Source organism: Prionailurus bengalensis, chromosome A1 (assembly GCF_016509475.1).
Source record: "Prionailurus bengalensis isolate Pbe53 chromosome A1, Fcat_Pben_1.1_paternal_pri, whole genome shotgun sequence".
NCBI lineage: Eukaryota > Metazoa > Chordata > Mammalia > Carnivora > Felidae > Prionailurus > Prionailurus bengalensis.
Window position 1 is genome coordinate 24769084 of NC_057343.1, and position 24321 is coordinate 24793404.

Consider the following 24321-nt stretch of genomic DNA (forward strand, 5'->3'; position numbering starts at 1 on the left):
GGAAGTTGATTGGAAAGACTTACTTTTCGCTCTGACCCAAATCTTGTTCCAACTGGGTACAATATACTAGTATTACATATTCGAAAGTGAACAAAATAAATATATTCCGTATGCCCCCAATTAAATATAAATGTGCATACCTTTTGACCCAGCAACTTCGCCTTTAGGGATTTATCTCGCAAACAGATTTAAACACGTGCAAATGACAATGTTATTCTTTGCAACGTTTTTGGTTTTTTTTTTTTTTCATAACAAGAGGTTATAAAAAGTCGAGAGTTCATTTGTACTGAACTGGTAAAGAAAACTATATACATTTCTCAGTGGAATAATAGGCAATCGTAAAAAATAATAGAAGGTAATAATGTACTGATACAGAACCACCTCTACGGCGTAGTTAAGAGGAAAGGTCCAAAAAGGAGTATATATCTGTTAATATTGTATAAATAGTAGGGAAGAAATATATTTACTTACTAGCTTACATATACAATAAAACATCCTGGAAGAATACAAAAAGCTTGGTATCACTGATTGCCTCTGAGACGGTAGGGCATTGGTGTTAAAGAATTTTAAGATCTACACTTTGGTATCTTTTGAATTTTAAATTATGTGATTATATTACCTAATAAGTATCTTGTCAAGAATACTTGATAATTATCTTTCCATGTCAGGAAAAACAGAGCCATCTAATTTTTTAAGTGGCTGAATGATATTACCTTGTTGGATTTACCATATTTAACCAACTCTCTACTGATAAAAACTTAAAATGTTTCCAAGTGGTCACTATTATATATATTTGCACCCAAATGCGAGTATTCTTGAGCAATAACTTCTTATAACTATGTTGAAAATATATGTGTATTTAATTTTGTTACAGCTATTTAAATATTTAGCACACATTTTTGTTATTGTCATTTGTTGTTGTCGTTTATGCATTTTTGAGAGACAGAGAGCACATATGAGAGAGAGCGGGGAGGGGGAGAGAGAGACAGAGGATCTGAAGTGGACTGTGTGCTGACAGCAGAGAGCCCAATGGGGGGCTTGAACTCACAAACCGGGAGATCACAACCTCAGGAGGTCAGTCACTCAGCTGACTGAATCACTCCTGTACCCCCTTGTTGTTACTAAATGAAACACACACACCTGACATAATGTGAGTTTTCTGACATTCTCTAGAGATAAGATCCCTGTATAAATTTCAATCATGTGATTTCATCAAGCTTCATCATTAGCAATGACATTTCGGACTTCAATACACATAAAAATATGACGCATATGAAACAATTTTGTGCCATTCTGAAATTCAATTGTTTGTTATATCAAAATGCTCTTACCTTCCTGTTACCAAACACTAATTCTTAAAGAAGCAAGTTCTACTGTATGCATATGTTGCTTTGCAATGTAATTTTGTAAGTTTTACCTTATTTTCTTGCCAGGCTATCTTTGGGTTTTTCTTTTAATTTTTTTTTTAATGTTTATTCATTTTTTTTTTCAATGTTTATTTATTTTTGGGACAGAGAGAGACAAAGCATGAACGGGGGAGGGGCAGAGAGAGAGGGAGACACAGAATCGGAAACAGGCTCCAGGCTCTGAGCCATCAGCCCAGAGCCTGACGCGGGGCTCGAACTCTCGGACCGCGAGATCGTGACCTGGCTGAAGTCGGACACTTAACCGACTGCGCCACCCAGGCGCCCCAATGTTTATTCATTTTTGAGAGAGAGAGCGAGAGCAGGGAAGGGGCAGAGAGAGAGAGGGAGACACAGAATCCGAAGCAGGCTCCAGGCTCCAAGCTGTCAGCACAGAGCCCGACGTGGGGCTCGAACCCATGAACCATGAGATCATGACCTGAGCTGAAGCCAGACGCTTAACCAACTGAGCCACCCAGGCGCCCCAATTGCCAGGCTATCTTTGAAGGCCTGGTGAGTGCTAGCACTGGCCTATGGAATCCAGCTTTATGAGATGAAGGTCAGGATAATTGACAGATTGTACCAGTGTTCTAAAAGCCTGGGTAATGAATTCAGACAACTAAATATAGGACTGGAATAAATCTTTTATTACCGAAAACAATCCACAATGGAGATGGTTGGCACTGGGCAGATTTCCACAAAAATTCATGAACAGCATTCACAAAGACAACTTGGGTACGTGGCTTTGAACCCATAGGAGGCACAAATGCCACTGGTTGACTTTGAAATGCTATCTTATCACTTGGAATGGATGGCCAAAAAAGCCAGTTGTAAGATAAATTGTTTTTTTTTTTTTTTTGCGAAGGATTCTGTCAGTTCTCATTTTACGCCCAACATGCAATAATTTTCTAGATCTTCACTGAAATCCAAAGACCTTTTACTAATCTTCCTAAAGTAATTATTCTGCAACAATTCCCTCACAATCACAAAGTTCCTTAAGGAGCTGGGGTTACAAAGAGGCCTCACAGAAGACAGAACCTGTACTCTCAAAGACAGGAATTACCATATACACAAACTTTAATCGCTTTTAAAGTGGGACTCCTAAATCACTGTATGACTTATCAACTCAGAATTTAGAGCTCTTCTTTTACTGGGATCATTCTTTAAAATAAAACTGCTTTCCTTTACTTTTCTATAGCAGTAGGAAGAACAGACATGGTACAAAACAGGAAGCTGTGTTGCTCCAAAAATATCACAGGATCGGATGACTCGAAAACCTTCACCAAACTTGGGACCGTGACACCATTCACATGTAGACGGGCTGCGAATGAGGAAACATCACGTCAATACTTAGTACATATCTACTAAGGCAAAGACATCTTGCCCGATGCTGTGCAAGATCAAAGTAGTTTAAAATGGGGCCTTTATCGTTATTGATCTTAGCATCTAATTAAAGAGCTAAAACATACACAAGTAAGAATTAAGTGCTAAAAAATAGATATGTGAATACAAAACAATCCTAGTTTTCTAAAACAAAAAGTACAGATGCATAGCAAGGAAACACTCTAAGGATAGACACAGAGAGAAAACAGTACATATTCTTGGTCAGTGTGATCACAGGACATTTTTAAATGTCCTTATAAAGTTTTTCCATAGTTTTCAAATTTTCTGTAAGAACTACGTATTATTTTTAGAATTCAAAATAAACATATTATTTTAAAAATAAAGGGACTACCATAACCTAGTATAGGACTAGTGTCTGCATGTATTTTTAGATGCTCACAAATCAGTTAAAAAAAAAAATAAAGACATCAACCGCTTATTCCATTTGCATGAACAGACTGTTCACAGAAGAAGAGACTTGAATGTCGAGAGCACATTGAGAAGTGTAGCTTCTCAACCTCATCAGCCATCAGAGACTACAGATACCATTTCATAATCATCAGATGGGCACAATGGAAAAGTCTGCCAGTACAAAGTTTGGTGTGGATGAGAATCATCAGGGGCCACTCATACTTTCTTGGTGGTGTAGACATCGGTATGATTTACCAATTTTAAATTTAAAAAATAAAAAAAAATTGATATAAACATGGATACGCATTAAATTTTACATACGTATAAAATCTCAAAAGAGTTAACAGAATGTCTTGGACAAATTTTTATGGCAATACATTTTGTTTTGCTTCATATTATGAATAGCATCATAATATTCCAAAACATGGATACACCGTAATTTTATTTTACCACTTTTTTATTGATGCACATTTAGGCTGCAATTGCCATCCCTATGCCTGACTTGTGTTCACATGTTACTATTTCTATAAGACGAATTCTGAAGACTTAAATTTCTCTTTCTTTTTTTTTTTTAATTTTTTTTTTCAACGTTTATTTATTTTTGGGACAGAGAGAGACAGAGCATGAACAGGGGAGGGGCAGAGAGAGAGGGAGACACAGAATCGGAAACAGGCTCCAGGCTCTGAGCCATCAGCCCAGAGCCTGACGCGGGGCTCGAACTCTCGGACCGCGAGATCGTGACCTGGCTGAAGTCGGACACTTAACCGACTGCGCCACCCAGGCGCCCCTTAAATTTCTCTTTCAAGGGGTAAGCAGGATACTGTCAAAATGCCTCCCACAAAGCTTTGACCAACTTACAGTGCCACGAATGGTACATGATAATCCAGTTTGCAGCATCCAAAGCCAACATTTAGTGTCAATCTCCTTCATCTTGATTAAACGGGTACATAAAAAACCTATTGTTGCTATGTGATATCACAGTTCCTTGATTACCAATAAGATTTAACATTCTTCATGTTTATCAGCTATCAATGTATCATCACCCCTGAATTGCATATTCCTATCACTTATACACCTTTTATTGGTTATATCTTTTCTTACGGATTTGTGGGAGACATACATGTATGTTTCAACAGCTGTGTGCATTGCAATATCTTCTTGATGGCTTGCCTCTTAGTTTTATAGGTGTCATGTTACATGGAAAGATTACACTTTTGTCAAATTTATGAAACTTGGCTTTACTGTTTATATTTTTTGTTTTGCTCAAGGCGTGTTTTCCTATCGTGAAGTTATACATATTAGTCTCCTATACTTGCTTGCGAAGGCTTTAAAGTTTTGTTTTTCGCATTTACATCATTAATCCAACTGGAACTGATTTTGCATAGGATAGTGACATACACATAGCAGGAATCTAATGATACATTTTTTCCCCTGGTAGGTGACCAAATATCTCAGTATCACTTATTAAAAAATCTCTCCTTTCCTACTGATCCACAGTGCTATTTTGCCCGACATCAAGCTTTTGCACACGCACAAGAACGTAATTGGACTATGTATTCTCTTCCATTGGTTAATTTGTCTTTCGTTGCACGTAACACCAGCTGTATTACTCTCTCTGACTTTGTAATAATTGTTCATATCTGACCAGATATAAACCAACGAGGCCCTTAATGTTAGTCTTCTTTTTCAGGCTTGTCTTGGCTATTTTGCAGTCTCTGCTTCTCCATACACATTTTATAGTCAGCTTATCAAGTTTCTCGGAGATTCTGTTGGAGTTTTGACCAGAACTACATTGAACATACCGTTCTTTTTGGGGAGAACGGATGTATTTTTGGTGTTGGATCTTATTATACCTGAATATGTATCTTTCTCATTTGATTCAAACTTCTTTATTTTTCTGTCATTTGATGTTTTCTCTCTGTAAATGCTTTGTACATATTTCACTTGATATATTCCTAGGTACGTTACGTTTCTTTACAAAAAGTATCACTTAAATATTACATCTCTAATTGTTTTTGATATCTGGTTTTAGTTATAGTTTCTTTTCAACACCACACCATAGACATTGTTGTTATTATTTCATGGATTCTAGAGACCATGTTTGTTTATCCACATATCTCCAATCTCTTTCCCTCCATTCCTCCTTACATCTCAGAGCTTGCTTCTAGAGTCATTTTCCTCCTGATGCACACCCTTTGCAAGTTCCTTTAGTAAAAATCTAGAGGAAGTCAATTCTCTGTTTTATTTTCTCTGAAATGACATTCTTTCTCCCTTGTTCTTGCAAGTTCGTTGTGCTGGGCAAAGTAGCATGTTTTCAGTCATTGTTCCGCTGTTGCTAGCAGTTGACTTCTTATTCTAAGTGCCTTTTTTCTCCCCTCGCTGATTTTGAGTCTTTGCCTTCGTCTTTGGTGTCTATAAGGTGTGTTACTGCCCTCGTATAGAGCTTTCAGCGTCCGAGGTCACATCTTTCATTACTTCTGAAAATACACAGAATTCTCTGGGACTCTACGTCTGTGTTAGTAATATCTCTTTACCTCCTGTCTGCATAGACACAATAATCTCTTCAGATCCCTCTGCGTGTCTGTATAGTTGTCTATTTATTTAACCCATGCACCGAGTTAATTTCAACTGTTCCACTTGTAGTTTCTAGAATTTCATTTCATTTAAAATTTCTTTTTCAGGGGCACCTGGGTGGCTCAGTCAGTTAAGCATCCGACTTCAGCTCAGGTCATCGTCTCATGGGTCGTGAGTTCGAGCCTTGCATTGGGCTCTGTGCTGACAGCTCAGAGCCTGGAGCCTGCTTCAGATTCTGTGTCTCCCTCTCTCTCTGCCCCTCTCCTGCTCATACTCTGACTCTCTCTCTCCCCAAAATAAATAAACATTAAAAAATAAATAAAGAGGGGCCCCTGGGTGGCTCAGTCAGTTGAGCAGTCGACTTCGGCTCAGGTCATGATCTCACGGTTCTGTTCATGGGTTTGAGCCCCACGTTGGGCGCTGTGTTGACAGCTCAGAGCCTGGAGCCTGCTTCGGATTCTGTATCTCCCTCTCTCTCTCTCTACCCCTTGCCCACTCACACTCTGTCTCTCTCTCTCTCTCTCTCAAAAATAAACATTAAAAGGGGTGCCTGGGTGGCGCAGTCGGTTAAGCGTCTGACTTCAGCCAGGTCACGATCTCGCAGTCTGTGAGTTCGAGCCCCGCGTCAGGCTCTGGGCTGATGGCTCAGAGCCTGGACCCTGTTTCCGATTCTGTGTCTCCCTCTCTCTCTGCCCCTCGCCTGTTCATGCTCTGTCTCTCTCTGTCCCAAAAATAAATAAACGTTGAAAAAAAAAATTAAAAAAAAAAAAACATTAAAAAAATTTTTTTAATAAATGAAAATAAAATTTCTTTTTCATATGTGCCCACTCATATTCGATGGTCTTTTATTTCTTAACCATTTTTAAAATTAATATATTTTATTACTTTAAACACTGAAAATAGGTATTTCATATTCTGTAAAGTTCTAATATCTTGGATCCTTGGAGGCTTGTACCTGTTGACTGATTTTGCTGACTTTAACTCTTGATGGCTCATTTCCACACGTATTTGGACATTTCTTTCAACTGTGAGATAATGTTCAATTTAACTTAATTTTTTCGGAGTCTTCAAAGTCTAAATTGAGGATGTTTCTCTCAAAAATGCTTGGTTAGCTAGAAAAAAGGTATTTACTGCCCGGGGACACGTAGCCCACTCTTGGGTTCAGATTTGAGGAATGTCAGGTTCAGCTTCCCTACTTTGTGGTGAATTCAAATCTTTTTGTACCACATCTGTTACCACTCACTAGTTTGGTTTTATTTCTTTATAAAACTTTGTATCTTTTGAGGTATTTCTTAATTTTTCACGTGCATTCAAATCTCATGAACGCTGACATCTCGATGCATTAAAATGGAAAACTTTGGGTCCTGGTCCCTTTTTACTGGTAGTTTAGAATCACCTTCTTCAATGTCTTTGATGATTACTAGTCTGTTTAGGCTTCCTGCCTTTTATGGAGTCTATATTGGTAATTTATCTAGTCCTGGGAAATTTTACTTAGGCATACAACAAATGTTTGTTAAATCAGTAATATACGCACTGATGAGCGTAACAACAGATTTACACCATCTGAAGGAAATAAGAGATAAGCTAAGTGGACCGCCAGTGGATGGGGTTTAAAAACCCTAGTCCTGGGGCGCCTGGGTGGCGCAGTCGGTTAAGCGTCCGACTTCAGCCAGGTCACGATCTCGCGGTCCGGGAGTTCGAGCCCCGCGTCAGGCTCTGGGCTGATGGCTCGGAGCCTGGAGCCTGTTTCCGATTCTGTGTCTCCCTCTCTCTCTGCCCCTCCCCCGTTCATGCTCTGTCTCTCTCTGTCCCAAAAATAAATAAACGTTGAAGAAAAAAAAAAAAACAAAAAACCCTAGTCCTGAGATTAGGCAATGATTCTCACACTGGCCACGGATCACTGAGGAGAAGTTGCTCGAAATACATCTGGTCTCTAGGAAGCTAGAGTATAAAGCATTTCCCTGCATAGCGTGCCTGGGACTAAAGAAGCCTTTTTTGGAAGAACCCACTTCTATGTCCTTAGTAATTCACAGGACCTATGACTACGGACTGTAGAGACATTGCCAGCTACCCCTCAGCAATGTGTAACTCCCACTTGAATTAAGTAGTGACTTGAGGATTTTAGCAAACGGGCTGAATTCAGACGACATCACATGCCTGAAGAGCCAGAAGGAGAAATTCGAAGAATTTTATGTATGCCCGAGGGTGTGGTGTGGTGTGTGTGTGTTGACGGTAAAACTCTCACCTGGCCTCTATTGACTACCACTTTAAAGGCTTAAAGGTGTATTCTTCCTAAAAGGGCTTCAGCATTTGCTCACCATTTTAGCAGCTCTTGAATTTCCACTGGGATCTCATCGTAATATTTGTCTAGATTACTTTTTAAGAAGAACAAGGAAGTAAGATGAGTCAGACACGGGGGGCTATTTAAAGAATTCTCTTTCCAAAAAGTAGGATGCGTGAAAGTGTTCTCAAACTGGAGTTTTTTCAGGTTAAGCTTCAAAAGCGCAGGTGGAAAAGTAGTCAGATCAGTCCCGTTAACATTCAGATTTTCAAGTAATCTGCAAATAAAGGAAACCAAATTTAAAAGGTGTTTATGCAACTCATAATACTGAAATAAAATTCCGTCCCAATGTTCCGGGAAATTAGCATCAAACTTAGCAATCACGTACAAGTGTTTAAGAACTTCTTTAGAATCAGAGAATTAAAAAGCAATTGAAACAGTATGGTATGCCAATAAGTGCGTTTGTGTGAATAGCAGAGTTAAAGCATATGTTTTGGGTCTTTGCAACATGTCATTACGGAAAAAGAAATACTATAGCATAATGATACAAAGAAAGGATATATATTTGTTGAGCAGTTGAACACCAGTACCTATTTTTTCATCCAAACCTCATCAAAACGGTGGAACTAACACGATCATACGTATCATGGTGCTATGTTGCACACGGACTTTTCATCACCCGAGTCCCCCTGGTTTTTACTGTGTCCGTTGCTTCTGATAGCCCTGATTTCTTTGTTCAAAGAGAACCAACCTTACTGATTTTCTCATTTATACTACTTGTCTTGATGGTGTGTTTTACAGCCACTCATCTCCTTTCTAATTAGTGCTGGAGACAGGCAGAAAAGTATCTCTTTATGAGGGTCACATAAACGCACATCAAAGGCTGGTCCAACTTGTCAAGTGTGCTGGGAGTGAAGAGGTTGAAAAGACGACTTTTGAAGCGAGGGGCTGGGAGCTCTGGAGTCTGTCTCATATGCTCATGTGCAGCCTCGTTTCTTGTCCACACAAACTCTTCAGTTCTGACTCCTGACAATACTAAAACATGATGGGGGCGCCTGGGTGGCTCAGCCAGTTGAGCATCTGACTCTTGATTTCGGCTCAGGCCACGATCTCACGGTTGGTGGGTTTGAGCCCCACATCCGGCTCCGCGCTGACAGCACGGAGCCTGCTTGGGATTCTGTCTCCCTCTTTGCCCCTCCCCTGCTTACTCTCTCTTTCTCTCTTTCAAAAATAAATAGATAAACATTTTTTAAAAATAGTATTAAAATAGTAAAGAAAAATGTTTGCGTGTGTTTGGGGGGAAAAGATATCCATTAATAGACTGGGAAAGTACAGTAGGGTTTCAAAATTAATAAGGGAGAAAAAAAGAGTAAGTAGCATCTTGAAAAAATCACACACACATACACACACAGAAAGAAGGCAAATAGGAGAAGGAAGAAGTAAATAAATAGTCAATACAAAGTAAAATGGAAGGCAGAAATTTAAATATATCAGTCCTAACAAATGCGAACAGGTTGAATACTCCTGTTAAAATATAAAGATTGTTACATGGGCTATAATGATTGGTACAAATATTAGAAAAGCAGAGACAAAATCATCTCACTTTACTGAGGATAAGACTATCCTCCTAGAAAGCCAAAGAAAATCCAGTAAAACTGAACCAGAATGAAGATAAACTTACTACTTCCCAAATACCTGAGTTTCTGGATTTTGTTTGGGATAGAAGCAACACTATTGTAGGAGATATCAAGTTCCTCAAGATGGGCCAAAGAAAATAACCTTAAATAGAAAAAAGAAAATGAAATTAAAAATGACTACATGTTTGTCATTACTGGGCATGAATGAAGAATTAAATATTTGAGTAAAGAGGTAAAAGTATTAGAGAAAACTGTATTTTTCTAAGATCTTATAATTTATGGACTTCTTTTCATTATAGGCAGTGTAATTACAATCCAAGTTCCTCAAATAAACCATTTATCCTTTAAGACTGCCTTGAGGGGCGCCTGGGTGGCGCAGTCGGTTAAGCGTCCGACTTCAGCCAGGTCACGATCTCGTGGTCCATGAGTTCGAGCCCCGCGTCAGGCTCTGGGCTGATGGCTCAGAGCCTGGAGCCTGTTTCCGATTCTGTGTCTCCCTCTCTCTCTGCCCCTCCCCCGTTCATGCTCTGTCTCTCTCTGTCCCAAAAATAAATAAACGTTGAAAAAAAAAAAATTAAGACTGCCTTGAAATGTTTGGAGTGGATAAAGCTCCACGCAGAAAAAGCCACCTGAGAAATTTCTAGCACACTCGAATATATTATTTCCTTGGTTGCTGTATTAGTTTCCTAGGGCTGACATAACAAATGACCATAGCCAGGTGGCATGGAGCAAGGGACATTTACACTCTCACAGTCCGGGAGGCCAGTGGTCCGAAATCAGGGTGTCAGTGGAGCCGGTTCTTTTTCGGAGGCTGTGAGGACCCTCCAGGTAGGCTTTGGGATGGAGAAGACAAGAACCAAGAAAGAAAGAGGCAAAAAAAAAAAAAAAAAAAAAAAAAAAAAAAGGAAAGGAAAGGAGACATTCTGGTGATGTCATTACCCCTTAAACAAACAATGAAAACGTATTTCATGAACAAATGCCATCTCAAGGCTTTGGGGAAAAGAAGACACCTTTTGGGTTTGGGAAATGATTTATTATTTTTATTTTACAAGAAAACTAAATAGACCCATCAAAGGGCTTTCCGTGGTTACAAGACTTCAAACACTTAACCTGAGAGAGTTGATGACACCTTTACGTTGTATGATCAAGGGCATAACTCTAACTGTAGGGGGCCTAACGGCAAGGGCATAGCTAGGATGAGAACCCCGTTCTTTGTGCCTCCAGAGCCGAGACTTTCCTCTCTGCTTTTGCTTTACAACAGATGCTCTAAGCAGCTCAACGCAAAATCGTAGCAACAAAAAATTGGGCCTCAGGGAATTTGTGCTGTGCTGTCAATCTTCCCCTAATACACATACAGAACCTGTTATCTAATAAAATATATACAGCTTTATTTTAGAAACACTAGTATTATTGAGAAATAGCTCCTTAAAACTTTTTGACTATAACCAATGGTTAACCAATAGTCCAAACTAATTTGCTTAATCTCTAAATAGTGAATAATGTTGACCCTCTACTTACAAACAAGTTGTAGTTGCTTTAGGAATTTTTATATTCCTGGGCGCCTGGGTGGCCCAGTCAGTTAAGGGTAGGACTTGGGCTCAGGTCATGATCTCATGGATAGTGAGTTCGAGCCCCGCACCAGGCTCTGTGCTGACAGCTCAGATTCTGTGTCTCCCTCTCTGTCTGCTCCTCCCCTACGTGTGCCCCCCTCCGTCTTTCTCTCCCTCTCTCTCTGTCTCTAAATTAACATTAAAAAAAAGAATTTTTACATTTTGCTTATTTAAAATTTTTTTTTAATGTTTATTTATTTTTTTTTTTTTTTTTTTTTTTTTTTTTTTTTTTTTAAATTTTTTTTTTTCAACGTTTATTTATTTTTGGGACAGAGAGAGACAGAGCACGAACGGGGGAGGGGCAGAGAGAGAGGGAGACACAGGATCGGAAACAGGCTCCAGGCTCTGAGCCATCAGCCCAGAGCCCGACGCGGGGCTCGAACTCACGGACTGCGAGATCGTGACCTGGCTGAAGTCGGACGCTTAACCGACTGCGCCACCCAGGCGCCCCTAATGTTTATTTATTTTTGAGAGACAGAGTGTGAGCGGGAGAGGGGCAGAGAGAGAGGGGAACACAGAATCTGAAATAGGCTCCAGGCTCTGAGCTGTGAGCACAGAGCCTGACGCGGGGCTCGAACTCAGGTGAAAAGGTGAGACTATGACCTGAGCCAAAGTCAGACACCCAACCGACTGAGCCACCCAGGTGCCCCTACGTTTTGTCTAAATGACAGTTATGGTTATTAAAGCTTGTAATTCTAATTATAGATTATCAAATGTAAGTTTATATTTAGATGCATATATAGGTACATACACAATCATATATGTGTCTTTATAAGTACATATATATATGTAGTTTGTGTGTGTGTGTGTGTATATGTGTGTGTGTATACATATGCAGGGTTATGTGAGTGTGTGTATATATATATATATATATACACACACAGATTAGTGTACACACATATATTACTTAGCTCTGTTCACCGGGACTGTCTAGAAGCAATGTCATCACCATAGCAATGGGACATCCAGCACTCAGATCTCAGTTTTTAAACACCATCTTTCAATAAAAAAGAAACAGGGTTTCCCTAGAGAAATAGTTGCTTCTAGTATCAAGGCAGAGAAAATACAATTTATGTTACTGTTGAAAAATATAGATGATTTAAACAGAAATAAAATATACACAAGGCAGTATTCTTACTTTCTTAGTGTTTATGTTTTTATATACGTGTAATGTATGATGCGCATATACACATTTTTATACAGAAATGGTATAACTTCTATATGCTTTTTGTTCTTTTAAATGACTGAATAGTGATACAGTTTATGAATATAGAATTTGTCAGATTGTTAGTTACAAACAATGCTAGGTGAACAAGCTTATAAATGAATTTTGATGCGGTTCCTTAATTGCTGTGAGAATCTTTACAAAATGTTGTTCAACTATTTAAGAGCCCCTGTCCCTTTGCCCTTTACCCACGTTCAATTTGTTAAACTCTAACTCGAAGAAGTATCTTGTTTTGCGTTTGGTTACGGTTTTGGTTTAAAATTTTCATTAGGGGTTAAATAATTCCCTGTCCATATGTGGGGGAGGGGGAGGGGGGAGGAAACCCATCTCTCTCATACCCAAATATCAACATTCCTATTACAGAATCTTCGGTATTATACTAGCTAATTTCTTAGTTTACAGATTAGGAAATTGAGACCAGGAAGCTTAAGTGACTTTCTCCAGACAAAACAGGTCATTATCAATTTTGAAGTTAAAAGTCTAGATTTCCTAATGCCACATACAGTGTCCTTTCCAAAAAGGCTGTCGAGGGATAGGTGCAAGTTTCTCACTTGAGCGTCTTTATATGATATATATTCTTTTAATCTATACTCAGATAATGGATCTCTAGATGAGTGCTCTAGCCCCCGTGAGAGTTGACATCTATGTAGCTGGTCGGATTCCTTTTAACACAATAACAAGAAGCAAATCAGTGAATCAGAACAGAATGCGAATTATTCGATGGCTAAAAAGTTGCCAGCTGCTTTCAAATGGGAAATTGATCGCTTTCTAAATAGTAAATTCTTTTCTGTGTTTATAATCTCAGGCCACCGACCTTACCCAGGTGGAAGGGTAGTGATCAAATTAAAGGCGATGCTGAAAACTCTAAGGAACTTAAGCTGTTGGATTTCAGAAGGGATTTCTTTGATAGGATTATTTCTCAGGAATAGTAGTTGTAAATTTTTAAGACAAAATATCTGAGGAACAGAAAAGAGAAACAAATATGAGTGGCCTGATAAAGTGTACAAGTCTCTGTTTGTTACATTTTGTAAGCCCTTTGAACTACCATAGTAGAATCAGCAAAAGAACATTAACCGGCTGTATTATTTATCTCTTTTTTCACTCTTTTCCGGGGTATCATAAGTGGCTATTTTTTGGTTATAATTATTATTAATGAGACATTATTCTTGAAAAGACAGTAATATCAAAATCAAAATTAAAATTAAAAGAAATTATTGCAATATACACCAATGATAAAAATGGACTCACTTCTGTGGGAAAATAACTGATCTCATTAAAGGATAAGTTAAGATATATCAGTTGGGAAGCCAACGGTGTTAAGTCTGGACAAGTCATAATAAAAAAACCCTAAAAGAAAATGACAAGAGATTAGAGGTGAATCATTAACAAGGCACAAAAGTATTTTATACTAAAGTAAAACAAGCAAAACAACGAGCCCATAATCTGAGTGATGGTGTTTTTCACAACACACAAACGAGCCTGTATTCACCTTCCATTCATGTATGTTAGTCTGTCATAATAATAATTTCTTAATTATGTGAAGGATAGAAAACGAAATAGAAACACCGCTAAGTATTCATGTGTGTAAGAAGTATAGTGTTACATGTGTGACAGGAATTATTTTCATTAATAACAAGCAAACATTGCTTGAGTGTCCACTACATGCTGAAAAGTTAGTAAATATATTTTACATTCAATGATATCTTTTAGCTTATTTTGTCATGTTTCTACTTCTATTTCTCTCTAGTCTCGCTGTTAATCTAACAGCTAAAATTTCTGACTGAAATATGCCAACTCAGAATGAAGAAAACTATGTCCCGTGATGAACGAAATGTTTGTGTTCCCACCATATTCACATGTGAAAGCCCCAACCCTCAGTGTGATGCCATGTAGAGATGAGGCCTGTGTGAGGTAATTAGGGTTCCACGAGGTCTTAAGGGTGGAGCCCTTATAATGGGGTTAGTGCCCTTAGAAGAACAGGAGGGGACCAGAGCTCTCTCTTTCTTCCATGTGAGGATACAGGAAGAAGTCTGCTGTGAGCAAGAGACCTCGAACCAGGAAGCGAGCCAGCTGACCCCTCAATGCTGGACTTCCCAGCCGCCGGAACTGTGAGAAATGAACGTTCGTTGTTGAAGTCGTTCAATCTGTGGCATTTTGTCAAAGCAGCCGGAACTGACTAAGACACGCCTGCTGCCCCCCCATATCTTTAATGCTCCAGGAGAGTGGAAACATTTGTTTCTTAAGGATCGTAGACTCACTAATGGTCACCTGACTGAGCCAAGGGACTCCATTACTCAGCTCGTAGAGAAGGGAGACGTCGCCATAGTGCATCAGGCTACGCCAGGTAGCGTATAAGAATGAAAAGGTTCACGGCTAAAGAATCTTGAAGTTGAAAGTGCTGGTTTCAGAACTGAGATTTTACTTGTTTGTTTACGTTTTTATTTTTTTACCGAGAAAGCACATGGTGGGGAGGGGCAGAGAGAGAAAGCGAGAGAATCTCAAGCAGGCTCCATTCCCAGCACAGGGCCCATGGAGGGGCTTGATCTCACAAGATCACGACCTGCCAAAATCAAGTGTCGGACGCTTAACTGACTGAGCCACCCCGGGCGCCCCGAGACTGACCTTGTATTAAAGTATTACAATTGGTAAACGTGTATATAGACAAAAAGGAGGCGTTCTTTTTTTCCTGTCATTAGACACTCCTCTCTGCCGAACTGGACTGGCGGGTACACTTATGTAGTAGAAACGCGTCTGTCGTAGTCTCCAATCACTCCACTTACTGTGCCAACAATTAGCGCCTTTACATTTCCTTCTGCCTTTGGAAAGTGCTTCGCCCCCCCCCCCCCGCCCCATTTCCTTCCATGAACTGTCTTCTCACTTCATTAGTGGCCTGCGTATAGTCAGCAGTCAGCTCACAAGGCAGCTGACCAGAAAGGCCTTCCCTAACCAACCAATGATAAATAGTGACCTCCCAAACCTGTTTGCTGTGGTTATCATGGAAGGGTCGTGAAAAACTAAATAGCGCTAAGAATGTGGAGCCTTTCCCCATCTCCCGAACTGCTCTAGCGACCTTTAAGTGCTTAGACCCTGAGTCTGTATCATACTATGCATTACACTTGTTTTGTGTAAATTTTGTTCATATAAGATCTACTTCTTTTAATAAGGCCCTGAAATAAATAAGGAATTATGACGCTTGATTCGTCTGTGTCGCCCCCACAGAACTCTGGATTCTACTCTGGAGTCAAATATTTTTTTAAATAATATTTATAGCCATGGAAATTTTTTTTTTCTTGACTAGCTTCACCAACTCTTTAAAAGCTACATTCTCTCTCCCATTTGAAGCAAGGATGAGCAAACCACACTTTGCCAACTGTTTTTTTCTAAATAAAGTTTTATTGGAACATAGCCTTGCCCATAAGTTTAAGCATTGCATATAGCTGCTTTTGAACTATCGAACAGAGTTGAATATTTGTGACAGAGACCATGCAACCCTCAAAGCCTAACGTTTTACTATCCAGCCCTTTACAGAAAAAGCTTGCCAACCTCTCATTTAAAGTAATTCGCTCCAGGGGCGCCTGGGTGGCTCAGTCGGTTAAGCGTCTGACTTCAGCTCAGGTCACGATCTTGCGGTCCACGAGTTCGAGCCCCGCGTCGGGCTCTGGGCTGATGGCTCAGAGCCTGGAGCCTGCTTCCAATTCTGTGTCTCCCTCTCTCTCTTCCCCTCCCCCGTTTATGCTCTGTCTCTCCCTGTCTCAAAAATAAATAAAAACTAAAAAATATATATATATATATATAAAGTAATTCGCTCCGGGGACACCTGAGTGGCTCAGTTGGTGAAGTGTCTGGCTCTTCATCCGGGCTCAGGTCCAAATCTCACAGTTCATGAGTTTGAGCCCCACATCCGGCTCTGTGCTGACAGTGCAGAGCCTGCTTGATATTCTCTCTCTCTCCCTCTTTCTCTGTCCCTTCCCCACTCATGCGGTCTCTGTCCCTCTCAAAAATAAATAAACTATAAAAAAACATTTTTAAAATAAGATTAAAAAAAAAACAAAGTAATTCACTTCAAAACCAGATAATCTGATATTTTTACTTCTAATGGTTGACAATCTTATTTCAAAACAACCTTCCCACTGAAACCGACAGGGTAAACAACCACAACACAATAAAGGCTTGGGGAATTACCAAGGGTAGCTAGGATTTCATAAACCAAACTTCCAGAGAGGAGAGAATCTCAGGGAGGTAAACACGACGCTCAACACTACTTTTCTCCCGAAGTCATTTGCTTCATCAAAAGCTGTGGTCAAGAGGCTGAATAGAATCATAGCCAGCCTAATTAGGGCTAGAAAGATAAAAACTGGAGTTCAGGGCTTACCAAAGTCGAGGGGGGCCTCCGACTTGGTATGAAAGGGCCGAAAGGCTACAGCCTTAGGAGAAAAGGTTAACAGGAAAGCTCTATAAGATTGAAGCTCAGATTAAAATAAAGAGCTTTTGAAGCTTCTGGTCCAAGGTGGCAGTGTAGATAGTCCCTGAACTCACCTCCTCCATGCACACACCCAATCTACATACACCTACTCAGAGAGCAATTCCTCCTGAAGAAGAACCGAGGGCTGACTGAACAGCTTCTGCACAGCAAAAGACGTACACCAGGTAGAGAACGTCAAAGGAGATGGAAATACTATGAGGAAGGCAACCCGCGCCCTCCACGCACTGCAGTGGGATAGTACTGAGGGACCAGGAGCAGATTCATCTGCTCTGAGGCACAGAGGAAAAGCCTGGGTTTAAGCGAGCAACTGGAACAAAAAGGAACCAGCACGAGGACCCTGGCAAACCGCGGGAGAGCCGCTGGAGCTCTGGAACTCTCTCTGGGTTTGTGGGGCTGGTAAGCGCCACGGTTGATGCTCCCCCTCCACCTCCATAGCGCAGAGGGGAGCAGGCCCCGCTGGCGGCCCCAGGCCCCTAGCTCACACCAGCCCCAGGCTCCCGGGGACACAGAGCAAAAGCCGCGGTTTAAAGGAGCAGCTAGAATAGAAAAGATTTAGCCCTAGAACGCTGCCAAATGGAGGGAGGCTGCTGGAACTCTTTCTGGGTCGGAGGGGCTGGTGAACACCACGTTTAACATTTCCCGGCTGCCTTGACAGTGCAGGAAGAAGCAGAGCCTGGGCACCATAGTCGGTGTGCTGTCTCAGCGAACCCCAGTTCCCTAGCCCACACCAGCCCTAGTCACCCCTCCGAGATGGCCCCACGATGGTACACAGCGGGACACTCCCAGTCAGTGCTACAGGTTCAGCCATCAAGCCAAGGTGACAAGGGGGCAAAGCACTCCAGAATAGTCCAGGCCTGCCCCCACGTCAGCTCCAGATGGCTTGTCAGGGCACCCCTAGTGCAGAGGGCTTTGGGACTTTCTGGCTCATGCCTGCTTTGGCCCCAGCATCCCACCAGGGCCTCTCCCGTGAAAACCACCCCAGGGAACCCCCAGCCTGCACCCTGTATCGGCTCCAGCCACCCCACAAGGGTGACCCTGTGCAGAGCGTCCCAGGACGACCTGACTTGCACACACTTAAGCTTCAGCTGTCCTGACAATATGTCCTCTGCACAGAGAATCCTGAGAACCCCTGCGCCCCCCACCCTGCCCCCCGCCGGGCCCGTACCCACTTCAGCTCCAGCCACCCCACCAGGGCAGCCCCGGCACCAGCTAGAATGATCTTTACAATTATGAAAGGTTTCTTTCAACTCCAGTTTACTTAGAGGTATATTTGTTTTCCTTCATCCTCAGTGGGTGTTGAATGTTGTCAAGTTTTTGCATCTATCAAGATGATATTGTTGAGAATAACATTGATTTTCAAATATCAAGACAACTTTGAGTTTCTTGCAAAAGCTTCATTTAGTCATGATACATTGTCCTTCGTTTTAAAACTTTTCACATTGCAGGATTTGAATTCCTAATATTTTCTTGAGACATTTTGCACATACATTTATGAAAAACAGTGGCCCATAATTTTTCTTTCTTACAATGTCCTTGTGTGGCTTTGGTATGAGAGTTATACAGGCATCATAAAATAAGGTGGTGTAAACAGGTGTTGTATCTCCCTTACATGTTTGGTAGACTCACTGGGGATGTCCTATGGGCCTGGAACTTTCTTTGTGTGAAGGCTCTTAATTAAAATTTTCATTAGATTTTTTTACAGATATGAAACCGTACTGGTGTTCTATTATTACGCCTGTTTCAGCAAGTTGTGTTTTCCAGTGAAGTTTTCCATTTCATCATAGCCGTGGCACTCACTGGGAAAATGTTCGCAGTGTTTTATTATTTTCTATTTTAAAGTCTGTGAGACATGCGGTGATTTCCCCTTTTCTATTTTGATTTTGATATTTAGAATTTTCTTTCCTTTTTCCTTAACCAATCATACTATGGATTTAGAAATTTTATTCCTCTTTTTAAAGAACCAAGTTTTGTCAAGTGCCTTTTCTGCATCAATTGAGATGATTATGTATTTTCTCCCCTTATGCAGGAATGTATATTGATTGATTTTCTTACGTTGAATCACCCTTTTATTTCAAGAATAAATGTCACTTGGTTATTATGTATAATCCTTTTAATTGTTTTTTTATTCACTTTGCTAGTATTTTACCCAGGAGAATACTTTGCTAGTATTTTGCGGGAGAGGGGCAGAGAGAGAGAGGGAGAGAAAGAATCTCAAGCAGGCTCTGTGCTGTCCGTGAGTAGCCTGACAAGGCTTGATCTCAAGAACCACGAGATCATGACCTGAGCCGAAATCAAGAGTTGGACACTTAAGTGACTGAGCCAGCCAGGTGCTCTGCTGAGGATTTTTATCTATATTCATAAGGGGTGTTGGTCTGTGGTTATCTTGTGGTGTCTTTTGTTCCCTTGGTATCTGGGTTATATTGACAGCATAGAATATGTTAGAGATTATGATATTCTAGTTTAAAAGAATATATATTTGTTCACTCAGATGACCAAAATATATCTCTCATGTGTGTATTTGGTCTTCATTCCAAAGTTCCTGGCTCACAGCTTCCCACATCTTTGAAATTTCTAGAGTCATAAAAGCAATGGGAACATCTTCTGTTATATTTAATTCCTTGTCCTCCATTCCTGAAACCACATCAGAGCCATAAAGATGAAATGGGTGTCTTGTTATTCATGACAAGCCCCTTTCTACAACTGGGTTTCTGTTAATGAGGTGGCTTGTGGAAAGCCCTGAAGGATGGAGGCTGGTTGCCAGGGGAACAAACCATGTGATTAGAGGGTTGGCATTTTAGCCTCGTCAACTGCCCTCCTCCAGAGAGGGAAGAGGGGAGGGAAATTGAGTTCAATCACCAAAGGTCAATGGTTTAATCAATTATGCCTGTGTAATAAAGCCTCCAGAAAACCAAAACGACAGGGTTTGGAGAGCATCCTGGTTGGTAAATACACGGAGATTTGGGGAGAGTGGTGCCTGGAGAGGGCATGGAAGTTCCAAATACTTTTTCCATACCTTGCCCTGTGTATCTCTTTATCTGACTGTTGATTCATATCATTTAATATCCTTTGTAATAAACCAGTTATCTAGCAAGTAAATGGGATTCCTGATTTCTGTGAGCCACTCTAGCAAATTAATTGAACCCAAGGAGAGGGTCGTGGGAACCTCTAATTTGTAGCCAATTGGTTAGAGGTGTAGGTGACAGCCGGGGCATGTGATTTGCATCCTGAGTTGAATGGCAATCTTGTGGGAGTGAGCACTTTACCTGTGGAATCTGGTGTTATCTCTAGGTAGTGTGAGAATTGAGTTGAATTGTAGGACCCCCAGCTGGTATCTGAGAATTGTGTAGTGGTGTGGGGCAACTGCTCCCCCCCACCATGGTGGAACTGGGTTCAGAATACTATTAGAGGTGTTCTCTCCTCTTTCATTTTCTGGAAGAGTTTGAGAGGTATAGGTATTCATTTTTCTTTAAATGTTTAGCAGAATTCATCCACGAAGCCATCTGGTCCTGGACTTTTCTTTGTTGGGAGGTTTTGATTATTTACTCAATCTCTTTACTCAGTATAGGTTTACTTAGATTTCTATTTGTTGTTGAGTCAGTTTTGGTAATTTTTGTTTTTCTAAAAAATGTTTCCTTTCATCTAAGATATTTAATTTGTTGGCATACAGTTGTTCATAGTATTCTATTATAATCTCTTTTATTTCTGTAAAGTCAGTAGTAATGTCTCCATTTTCATTTTTGGTTTTAGTTATTTGTATTTTCTTTTTTTCTTCATTTAGCTAAAGATTTGTTGATTTTATTAATCTTTTTAAAGAACTATATTTTTTGTTGATTCTCTCTACTGCTTTTCTTTTCTTTTTAATGTTTATTTATTTTAGAGACAGAAAGACAGAGCACAAGTGGGGGAGGGGCAGAGAGAGCCCGAGATGGAATCTGAAGCAGGCTGCACGCTCTGAGCTGTCAGCACAGAGCCTGATGTGGGGCTCGAACCCACAAACCATGAGATCAGGACCTGAGCTGAAGTTGGACGCTCAACCAACTGAGCCACCCAGGCGCCCCATCTCTCTACTGCTTTTCTATCTACTATTTCATTAATTTCTGTTGTAATCTTTCTTACTTCCTTCTTGCTGCTAGTTTAGGGTGTAGTTTTCTCTTTTGTTCAGGTTCTTCAAGGTGTAGAGTTAGGTTGTTGATTTGAGATTTTTCTTCTCCACATACCCTTTCCACACACATTCACCTGGTCTTCCCCAACATCAACGTTTCACACACCAGTATGATGTATTTGTTATAATCAATGAACCAACATTGCACACATCATTATCAACCCAAGTCCGTAATTTACATTAGAGTTCAAACCTCTTGTTGAATAGTCGGTGGGTCTTGACAAATGTATAACGAAATGAATCCATTAGCACAGTATCATATAAAATAATTTTACAGCCCTGAAAATCCCTTGTACTCCTCCTATTCAACCTTCCCTCCCTCCTCCAACATCCCTGGCAACCACTGATAGTTTTACTATCTCCATAGTTTTGCCTTTTCCAGAATGTTTTTTATTGTTGTTATTTGATTACTGCCTCACTGGTGCTTAATTATTTTGCAATCTGCCATATTGATTCTTGTCTTGTTCTCTTTTGTGGTATATTTTTAAGACAGTTTCTTAATAGTTGTTACCATGGAGATTATAGTTGACATCTTAAATTTATAACAATCTAGTTTGGACTGATACCACGTTAACTTCAATAACACAAAAAAATCTTTGTTCCTATACACATCTACCCCTGTCCTTGTTGTGTCATCAAAAATGACATCTTTCTACATTGTGTGTCCATTAACATATATTGATAATTATTGTTTTATGCATTTGTCTTTTAAATAACATAGGACATAAAAAGAAGTGTTGAAAACCCAAAATAGAACAATTCTGGGTTTTATATGTACCTATGTAGTTACCTTTACCAGATTTTATTTCTTTTTCAGGTTTTGAGTTCCTGTCTAATATCTCTTCGTTGCAGACTAAAGAATTCTCTTCGGCATTTCATATAGGGCAGGTGTACCAATAACAAACTCCCTCAGCTTTTGTTTATCTTGGAACATCTTAATTTGTCATCTGGTTTTTGAAAGATAGTTTTGCTGGATATAGGATTCTTGGTTGAGAGATTGCTTTTCTTTCTTCACTTTAAAAATGTCATCCCATTCCTTTCTGACTTCCATGGTTTCTGATGACAAATTGGCTATTAAGTTTGAGCATCCCTTATGCATGACAAATCATTCCTCCCTTGCTGTTCTCAAGATTTTCTCTAGCTTTTGACAGATTACAATGTGTTTCAATGTGAAACTGTCTGTGTTTATCCTTTTGGAATTTGTCAAGCTTCTGAGATCTACAGATTTGTACCTTTAATCAATTTGGGGAGGTTTTGGCCATTATGTCTTCAAATGTTCTTTCTGCCCATTTCTTTCTCTTCTTTTTCTAGGACTTCCATTACCTGGTACACTTGGTGGTGTCTGATTGGTCCCTTAGCCTCTGTTCATTTTTATTTCTTCTTTCTCCTCCTTCTCTTTCTTCTTCCTTTTCTTCTTCTTTCTGTTCATCGTATTTGATTATTTCAATTGACCTATCTTCCAGTTCTCTGATTCTTTCTTGTGCCTGCTCAAACCTACAATTCAAAGCTTCCAGTAAGATGTTTTTTATTGTATTTTTCAGTTCCATAACTACTTTTTGGTTCTTCTTTGTAATTTCTATCTCTTTATTGATAAATCTCTGCTCACATATCATTCTTCTGTTTTTTGTTTGTTTGTTTTGTTTTTAGCTACTTCAGAATACTTAAGACAGTTGATATAAAGGTTTTTTCCCCCCTAGTAAGTCCAATGTCTGTGCTTCCTCAGAAACAGTTTCTATTAATTTCTGCTGTGACTGGCCACATTTCTTGTTTCTTCACATATTCCATATTTTTTGTTGAAAACTGAACAGTTGCATATTATAATGTGGTAACTCTAAAAATCATATTACTCCCCCTTTTCATATTTTTTTTTTAAATTTTACTTGCTGTGGGCTGTAGCTGTTGGTTTAGTGATTTTTCTTAATTGTTTTCGTGAAGTCTATAATTTTTCATGTGTTGTGTTTGAAATCTCTGGTCTGTTGGCTAGTGTTCAGTTAGTGTTTTGACAGAGATTTCCTTGTACAACAGGACAGGAGTAGAGAGAGAATAATATTTCTTCCAGTCTTTTCAGATTGGCTCTACGCAAGGGCACTCTTTCAATGCTTAGCCAGGACATTAAAAGGTAGTGATTACATGGGATCTTCTCTAGAATGAGCCCTGTCCTGGCCATGCACATAGCTTTCTAAATTCTCCAGTATCCATTGACCTTTTTGAATGCCCTACCTTCCCCAAGAAACTCTCTTGTCTCTTTTCCTATTTTTGCAAGTTTTCTATGAGTTTGAACTTATTTCAAAATACATTTTTAAATGAAACCTAGGTCTTGAGGTCAAAGAGCTCTGACTTCAAACCTAAGGCTCCATTGCTTATTGGCTGGATGGTCTTTCACGAGTTATTTTCATTGGGCTTCAGTGCTCCTAACTGTAAACCGCAGATTATAATACCTATTTGGCTGAATTGTAAGCTTTAAGAGTAACATTTGCTTTGCACAGAGTGGGTCCTTAATAAATGGCAACTATTATTATCGCTGTTCATCACACCAGACTTGTGTTCAGTGAAAATTTAGCCTGTTGCTAGATGTGGCACAAAGGCCAAAGATTGCCCATAACTTCAAAATATGATAATTCCAAATCTCACTTTTTTTTTTACTCACGCCAGATAATGAAAATACACTATAATTTCTTTGGATCTTAACATTGTACAAAACTGGAATGAAGGCAAACTAGGACATAGGTTTAGAGATAAATTTCAATGCGTTCCTGGAAAATCTCTATTGTAACAGGAAGGCTCCCTTCAATACCGTGGAAACTAACCAAAGTTCAGAAACCTAGAGCAAGAATAATTGCTGATTTGAAAAGAAATTGCCATTAAAAAGATGTAGCATACCTTAAGATTAAGTGCATTTCTTCCATGTATTTGACAGTTAATTATGGCTAGGTTGGTCATGGCTACTATTGTTTCATATCGTGTTGCATTAATAGTCTTAAAACCTTCACCCCGTATCACATGTGATTCCTCTCTTTTTATAGGTTTAATGTTAACGATACCTAAATAAACAGGAGAAAAAAATGAGACTTAAATGCGTTAGCACTTAGAATGAAAGTTAAAAGGTATTTATATTACGGTCACAGTGAATCATGGTAAGTAGGTTAGCTGTG

General features: G+C 39.8%; 1 protein-coding gene across 2 annotated transcripts in view; it reads right to left on the reverse strand.

Moving 5' to 3' along the window:
* Positions 1-2029: 2029 nt before the first annotated feature.
* The window catches only part of LRRC63 (leucine rich repeat containing 63), a 42187-nt gene continuing 19895 nt past the window's right edge, over positions 2030-24321 (reverse strand). For both annotated transcript variants that reach the window (XM_043578823.1, XM_043578830.1), the window contains 6 exons: positions 24050-24210; positions 13773-13871; positions 13344-13480; positions 9748-9831; positions 8090-8329; positions 2030-2724 (listed from right to left, as the gene is read on the reverse strand). In XM_043578823.1, coding sequence (XP_043434758.1) covers positions 2505-2724; positions 8090-8329; positions 9748-9831; positions 13344-13480; positions 13773-13871; positions 24050-24210 — 941 coding nt within the window. In that variant the 3' untranslated portion in view covers positions 2030-2504. The remainder of the gene's footprint in view (positions 2725-8089; positions 8330-9747; positions 9832-13343; positions 13481-13772; positions 13872-24049; positions 24211-24321) is intronic.